The following is a 7,531-nucleotide window of genomic DNA, read 5'->3' as shown; positions in this document are numbered from 1 at the left end:
TGTGCAGGCCGTCTCCTTTGGCTGGCCGTATCCTGGCTCTGAAGTACATGGACCTGATGTGTAGCTAAGGCCCAACGTTTCTCAAGCAGCCGTGCAGAGCTCCTGTTTAGCTCGATGCGGGGCTCAGCATCTCTTTGCACAAAGGCCTGAGCGTACTCAAACGAGGCACTCAAAACCACCCGCTGCCTTACCGCCTGTAACACAAATGCCCTCCCCACACTGCAACAGCTGGCAGCTCCTCCCAGCTGCTGTCAGCAGCGAGAAGGGATCATCAAGAGCAGTATCCAGCCAAAGACCTGCAGCTTTTTAGCCCATGCTGTGTTTTCAGTCCTGCAGACACCTCTGCGGCACAGCTGGATCCAGTGTGAGGCTGGGGATTGACAGCGTGCGAGCACACACGGGGCACACGGCCCCTGATGGCCTCTGGCAGGCCGGTTATATAACATCACTCGCGTCACTCCCATCAACGCGGCCACCGCTGCGCTGAAGCGTCACCCTACAGCTCTCGGGGGCTCTGTGCCACATTCATGCTCCGTTGGAGGTTGCATTTTCGCTCACTGCACATATTCCTTCCACGTGAAGAGCGGGATCGTGGCAAGCAGAGGGCCAGGCAGGCCCCTAGCATCATCCTCTAGCCTTGCACGGCTGTGGTGCAGCAGACCCGGCCAGACCTCCCTTGCAGCTCGCAGGGCTGCTCCCAGCATTACTTCCCCAAGTAGACTGTCTCATCTGATCTCACATGACCAGTGGGACGGTGCTTTCCTCTCCTCTCTTTGACAGATGCTTTCATTGCTCAGTAGATCTCAGTGTTACAGACTTTCCTCTAACATCTACAGATGCAGAGTTTGGAAGAAGTAGCGTGTCCTGGCCACCCAGGCTAAAAGGGCAATGTAAGAGCTTAGCCTCTCTCCAGGGGGTGCTTGTCTGATGCAACTTGCCATTTTCAGTCCACGTAAATACACTTAACGAGCAAGGAGTAATTAACGCAGTCTGGGTGAAAGCCTGGCCCTGGGGAAGTTAGTGGGAAAACTCCTGTCCACTTCCAGAGGGGCACGCTTTCATTTACTGTCTCCTTCAATAAACTACAGAGACATCAAGGCCAAGGAGGCAGGTTTTCTCAGTTATAGTAACCTAATGTTTTAGCAGGGGAGGCAAAGAAACAGCCTTAGGTCCCTATAGGGCTCAGTCTTGCCCAGGATTTGTGCACCGGGGCTGGTCTCCGGCGTGTTTGCTCTCACAGCACCGTGAGCAGCAGGGAACAGAGCGGGAGGGACCGGAGACACAGAGCAAAGCCCTCAGTGCCTCCAGCAATCTGCAACTTGAGATCCCTTAAGAGGCCTGTGGCTGGGCAGGGATTTACACCCCAGTTCTCCCCTGCCCTAGACAAGTGCCCTAACGGCTGGAAAGCCTTCAGTTCAGAGACAGTCCCATGCTTGCCTGCCACCGAGGGAACTAATGCTGTGTTACCTGGCTGTAAATCATCCACCTGGAGTCGGTGGCCCTTTGCCCCTTTACACCAGTCAAGGACTTCCCCCATGATGTTTGGGAACCATTGTGCTTCTCCAGGGAGAACCGACCAAAAAGTCTGGACATTTCCATTGCAGGATTTCCACAAGCAGAAATTTGGAAGCGGGGGGGTTTGTTCTTCTTGCTGCATCTTGAAAACGTTTTGCTTTGGTTCAGGTGGCCCAAAGTCCAGGGCACGCATGGGCTGCAAGTGGAGTTCCCTTGGCTGATTTGCATTCACGTCAAAGAGCCTCGGGCTTCCCCGGGTTGAATTTAGGCTCCTGGGGAATCTCTCACCCCTTGAGAGAGAAGAAGGGGGAGGGGTTCTCCATGGGGGAAACCAACACAGCGATGACAACTGCTGCCTCTGAAATATTAATGCTTAATAGGGCCTGTCGGATGAGGTGTGCATGGTAATGATACCACCCATCATGAGAGAGTTAATTGAATCAGTGAAGTGAACAGCCCAGCCGTCCGGCATATGCCAACTTTCTGATCAGCCTAACCATTACTAAAGGACCCTTGTCACTCATCACTGCTTGATTACACTGCTCTGCCTGCGAGGGGATTTGATGTGAAGTGTCCAATGAGGGTCCAGGCTGGCTCTAAATCCAGCTTTGCAAAGCCCCAGATAAAAAAGACTTCCATTAACAAGGCGAGAAAGGTTAGGACAAGCAGCATTACAGCAAATCTGGAGAGGTAAGGTGATAGTTTTGTCTGGGGCTTATGGAACATATGGTCCCGGCTTTTGTGCTGGTAGCACAAGAGCTCTTTTCTTGCAGCGGGGCAGGCATGACTTGTGCATATGTGGGCTGGAGCTTGATGTGGCTGATACTTGGAAACTCAGGCAGTTCGGGAGGTTTGCGAATGTGATCGGGGGGTTGAATGCGGATCTTCTCCATGTCTGTGCAGTCCTGGCAGGGGGAAAATGCCGCTTCTCTCGGGCTCCTGAAATAGATGCAGACTGTCTGCTCATGCTCAGGGTCTGATTGTTGAAACTGAGAGGGAGAGATCTGTCTGCAAAGCGTGTCGAGAGGATTTCTGCTTTTTCGTAGCGTGGTCGTTGCAGAGCAGCAGCTGTCTCAGTAGCCTTTCTCACCCACTGCAATTCTCGTCTTACCATCAAGCAGCAAACTGCAAGTAACTGAACTAATGATGGGGCAAAAGAAAGAAAGACAAAAGCTTAGTAATGCAGAACGAGCCATGTGTATAGGTGTGAGAGTGGCAACAGCACGCTGAGAGAGCTCTTGTGCTGCAAGGAGCCTTTTAAACAGCATGTTTATGAACATTTGGGCTCCAGCGTTTCCGAGATATTTTTAATCTCTTGTGCCAACCTCTCTCCATCAATATGACGCATCTTTACCTCGAGCCCAGCAAGCCCCTTCCAAAAAAAAGTGGTGGCAGCTGTTGGGAAGTACAGCCCATTTGTTTTATGATGCCGCTTGGGGAATATGATCCAGATCCCACAGAAGAGAGAAGGAAAGCAGCAGAGTGAAGGGAGAGAGAGGGGAGTTCACAGGCTTTGGAACATAGCTAGCATAGTTTGAAGTTTGCACGGCAAGTTAAACCTTTCAGGCAAAGTGGACGGATAAAACACAAGCGTTAATGATGGGAAGCCAAAATGTTGTTTTTCTAGCAAATAATGGATTACTCTTGTTTTCACCCACAGATCACTATTCTGTTCAAGTTTCCAGGATTTTATTCCATCTCGGTGTGTATGTTTCTTAACCTGTAGTTAAGGCATTATAATATTAAAGCATTGAGACCTGTTACAGTGCAATGCCACGCCATATTTTAAATCTTGAAATCCGATTTCACCCCGTTAGGCACAGAAGGCAGGTGCGTGGTCAAAGGCATGGACCATTTGTTATGCACAGCACTTCTGGGCTCAAACAGTTGCTCAGCAAGAAAGCACCGAAAGCAGCAGACTCCGTCTAAAAACGGAGGCAGGCAGAGCCGTGCTCGGTTCCAGGCACTGAGGTTTTGCCAAGCCGCTAATTGAAACTCAGATAAACAGATATTTCCATTGTCAAATTGCAGAACTGAATGCCTCTGTCAGCCCTTTGCATGTCCAAGCACTGGGCTTTGGAAAATAACTTATTTTTGGCTTCTTCAGAACTAAAGCATTTGTGTTGCGTGTCCCATGGAGCAGCCGGGACCTCGGGGACAGATACCACGCGTTTAAACCTGCGTCATTTGATAGTAGGTCACGTTTCGAAGGAGCTGCTTTTGTGCACTTGCCTAGCTTACAAAATACAAAGGGGATTTACCTCTTGCTTTTACAGCCAGCAATCAATTCCCTTCCTGTAGCAGAGATAAAAACGCTGCCCGTTTTCTCTTGGCTTTGCCAAGCACTAATTCAGTGTCCTGTTGTCCTCCCCAGTTATCCATGAAGGAGGTTGGAGACGGGCTCCATGAACAGATGAACTGCATGATGGGTGCCCTGCAAGAGTTGAAACTCCTCCAGGTCCAGACAGCTTTGGAGCAGCTGGAGATTTCAGGGAGTCGCAACCCGGTCTCCGGTGCTGGGCAGCACCAGTGCTGCCGAAATGGCAGAGAGGGGCCCAAAGCCAGGCTGGAAACCAGCAGGCAGACGGAGAGGTGGCTGGGCAAGAGACCAGTGGAGGAGCGCAGCTCCCTGGCTATGGCCAGCGCCACCCAGACGCACCAATCTGCCAGCCTGGTTGGCCCCATTACTTTGCCAGACAGCGGCCACCACAGACACGTGGCTTCCTCCTTCAGGAATATCTATCGCGAAGACTATTATCATGTTAACAGACCTTCCTCGAGCCTGACCGCAGCAGAGTATTGCCCGCCAAGGACATTTGAGTCAGCCAGTTTGGGCTCGACCGGAAACCAGCTTTGCAGAGACACCAGTGGCCTCCCCCAGAGCTCGGCTGGCAGTCGAGCTGGCTGCAGGGAATGCCAGCTGTCTGACGACGCCAACGACTGGACTTCCTCCCTGATGTCTCGCAGCAGAAACCGGCAGCCTCTGGTCTTAGGGGATAACATCTTTGCAGATTTGGTCGGGAACTGGTTGGACCTGCCAGAGCTGGATAAAAAGGGCGAGAAGAGCGAGCCCTCCCTCTCGCCCAGTAAGTCGCAGGACTTCTGCAGGAAGTTCTCGCTCACGACCAACATTTTCAAGAAGTTTCTGAGAAGCGTCCGGCCGGATAGGGACAGGCTCCTCAAGGAGAAACCGGGCTGGCTGCCCGCGGGAGGCAGGGAGACGGAGCTCTCCAAGAGACCCAAAAAGGCCAGCAAACAGAAAGGGACGTTTTACTTTCCCCTCCACGGGAACATGCAGAACAATCACAGCAAAGCGGAGAGGTGCCCCAAGATGGAAACAGGTGGTGACAAATCCAAGCACTGTGCCAAGAAGGTGCACGACACCATTGACTACACCCAGTCAGGCTTCGATATTAATACGGCTGTTTGGGTCTGAGCTCCCGTGCTCACCCGTTGTGTCTGAAACCAGAGATGAGCTGGAGGCCATGCACGGCCGGACGCGAGACCCCTCCACACCTCTGCCGCGCCACGTGCCGGAGGAGATGGAGACACCTCCTTGAAGCATGCGGTGCACTTCAGGCCCACATAAGGACAGCTTCACGGCAGCCTCTGGGGAAGGAAGCCAGAGCAGCAGCCGAATCAGGATGTGTGCCGAAGCTTGCCAGAGCCGGTGAGAGTAACGCAAATCCCTGACCGCCGGCAGTGCCATGGAGAGCCGGTTCCCTTCCCAGCCTGTGACTCTCACTGGTTATGGCAGCGTCCACGTGGTTCACCTCTGGTTAAAATAGCTGCACTACATAAAACGCAGTGTGTGTGCGTGTGCGCTATATATATACACATATATCTATTTTTAAAAAAATCTACTCTTCCTCGTGTGCACTTAATGCTGGGTTACAAACCAAGCAACTCAAAAGTTGCTCTCAAAGCACTTAATATTTAAATGAAAGGAGTTAGGTATGACTTGACGAGAGGCACTGCCGTACTTGAACCGTTGTTAAAGGCGGGTGTGGAAGCCTGAGCATCACACCACATTTCAGCTATTCTTTTTCAAAGGTGTCTCCAATATAGTCACCATGTCTGTTCTTACCAGTGTCAGTTTAACCCGTAGCGAGTAACCAGGTCCATGCTTGGAAATGTGTGATGTCCAGAAATCCTTCGCCCATTTTGCTTAACCCTTCATGGCCTTAACCTCAGATGCCGCGCTGCGACCTTATGTCAGGTTGTTGGGATTTTTTAAGTGTTGTTGTGTACAGATTTAGCCTTGAGGGAACAGAGGTCTTCAGTGTTCAGCTCTCCAAGAGTTCCTAATAAAGAGATGTCAAAGTCTTCCAAAGCGCTGTAGACTTGATCTGTATGATGTGCGATACAGCCGCTCTCAGCCCTGCTCATCTCCCAGCCCTGTATGTAGAGCAAAAGCTTTGGTCAGCTGTATGGGGCTGAAGAGCAGCCAAAGCTAAATAGCTGCCCTCCGCATGGAAGATATAAATGCTATAAACCAGAAGGGACTGGGGCTCCCACATCTGTGGGTCAAAACAGGTGGGATCTGATGGCCTTCAAGGCACGTGGCAAACCTGCTCTTTTGTCTTTAGCGATTGAAACGTTTGGGTCAGAGATTGTTCATGAGGAAACAGCTTTGGGGTCTTCACTGTCTTGGGCCACTGGCAAAGGCTGCGCTCTGGCACGAGCTGCCTGGTTAGGACCAAGGTGCCTGGGGTGTACAGTCAGGTGCCATCTAGAAACCCAAATGCAGAAGTGACCTAAAACCAAACTGTATGTTCGGCACTAGAAGCCTCCTCCTGCCCCAGGCAGCCGGGCACATCGCACGGCTGTCCCAGAGGGGCCTGGCACCATTAATGCAGAGCGAGACCTCCACCCAGCGAGCCCTGCTTCCCGCCCCTGGGTCGCCTGCAAACTGTGGGATGCCCTTTGTTGCTTAGGATCGCCAGGAGCAGGCGCAGGGGAGTGAGCTGGGCGTGTAATTAATGTATTGATCATGGATCCGGAAGGGGGAGATGTCCACCCTCGGTAGCTGCGCCCGCATTTTCAGTCCCTCCAGCCACGCATAGCTCCTTGCACGGGCACAGGGTTGCATTGCTCCATCCTGCCCAGGTTTAGGAAGGGGGATGTGCGAGCGCTCCTGGCGCTTTCCTACATGCTCTTCTCTTCCTTTTTGGCTCTCTAAGGTGAAGAAACCAGTGGGCCAGACACGGAGGGAGGAAGAATATTTATTTACTATATAGATATTAATTTAATGGGGGTAAAAATATACAATATACATATTTTAATTTCACAAAATTAAGCAAAACCAGTGCTGCTTTTGCCCGAAGAAGGCATGCGGCAGTGGGCAGCGTGTGGAATTCGCTCCGGGCGCTCTTTCAGGAACCTCAGTCACAAGCAGGCATTCATTTCCCTTCCTCCCAGCGTTGGGGCTCGGTAGCTTTCTCCCCCTCTCCTCTCTCTGAAGGTCGAGAGGCTGGTTTTCCTCCCGCTCCTCATGAATGTCAGTGCTGTTTGTTCAGCATGTGCGCTGCCCACACGCCTTCCCCACCGGGGAGGGAGCAGCCCTCCTAAATAAAGTCATTGTGAGCCACAGCGCAGAACAAGCGTCCCGTCACGGGGCCATCCTGCCCACCACCCGCTGGCGTGCAGGCAGCCTCAGCCTCCACCTTTGCTAGCTTGCATGTATGTGACCCCTTCCTCCGCCGATTCACAAAGGAGCTGAGCCCAAGCTCAGTGCTCCTCTCGCAGCGGTTCAACACAAACCAAGGCTGCTGGCTTTAAAAAGAGTCATACTTCCAGAGCCGGCATTGCCAAGGCAGCTCTACTGCTGGCACGGCAGCCGTGGGTGCTGCGGCTAATGGATGAGGAGCCCGATGTGCTGATGCTGCAGGATCAGGTTAACAGCTCACGCCCGGGTCTCTCGCGTGGCAGTGCTGAGCATTCATCACAGCACCACTGACCTAGCAGCTGCCGTGTCCTGCCCCCCTCCCTTGTCCCTGCCCCAACCTTCGTTTTT

The 7,531-nt window shown here is 52.4% G+C and overlaps 1 protein-coding gene across 2 annotated transcripts; it reads left to right on the top strand.

Moving 5' to 3' along the window:
* Positions 1–255: 255 nt before the first annotated feature.
* Positions 256–5,848, top strand: FAM212B (family with sequence similarity 212 member B). 2 transcript variants are annotated; one of them, XM_019514074.1, is made up of 2 exons: positions 256–2,205; positions 3,890–5,848. In XM_019514074.1, exon 2 carries the CDS (start codon positions 3,896–3,898, stop codon positions 4,949–4,951), a length of 1,056 nt encoding a protein of 351 aa, XP_019369619.1. In that variant the 5' UTR covers positions 256–2,205; positions 3,890–3,895; the 3' UTR covers positions 4,952–5,848. The 2 variants fall into 2 exon arrangements, with proteins under 2 accessions (XP_019369619.1, XP_019369618.1); XM_019514073.1 differs by lacking the exon at positions 256–2,205 and adding an exon at positions 2,227–3,217.
* Positions 5,849–7,531: the final 1,683 nt, after the last annotated feature.

This window comes from Gavialis gangeticus, unplaced genomic scaffold, assembly GCF_001723915.1.
Source record: "Gavialis gangeticus isolate Ggan-Ray unplaced genomic scaffold, GavGan_comp1, whole genome shotgun sequence".
Lineage (NCBI taxonomy): Eukaryota > Metazoa > Chordata > Crocodylia > Gavialidae > Gavialis > Gavialis gangeticus.
The sequence above is the reverse complement of the archived record's forward strand: the minus strand, read 5'-3'. Positions and strand labels throughout refer to the sequence as shown.

Coding starts and splice junctions, on each gene's coding strand:
- FAM212B (XM_019514073.1), top strand. CDS start 3,149: ATGGATTACTCTTGTTTTCACCCACAGATCACTATTCTGTTCAAGTTT. Junction 3,218..3,889: donor CAGGATTTTATTCCATCTCG/GTGTGTATGTTT, acceptor TGTCCTCCCCAG/TTATCCATGAAGGAGGTTGG.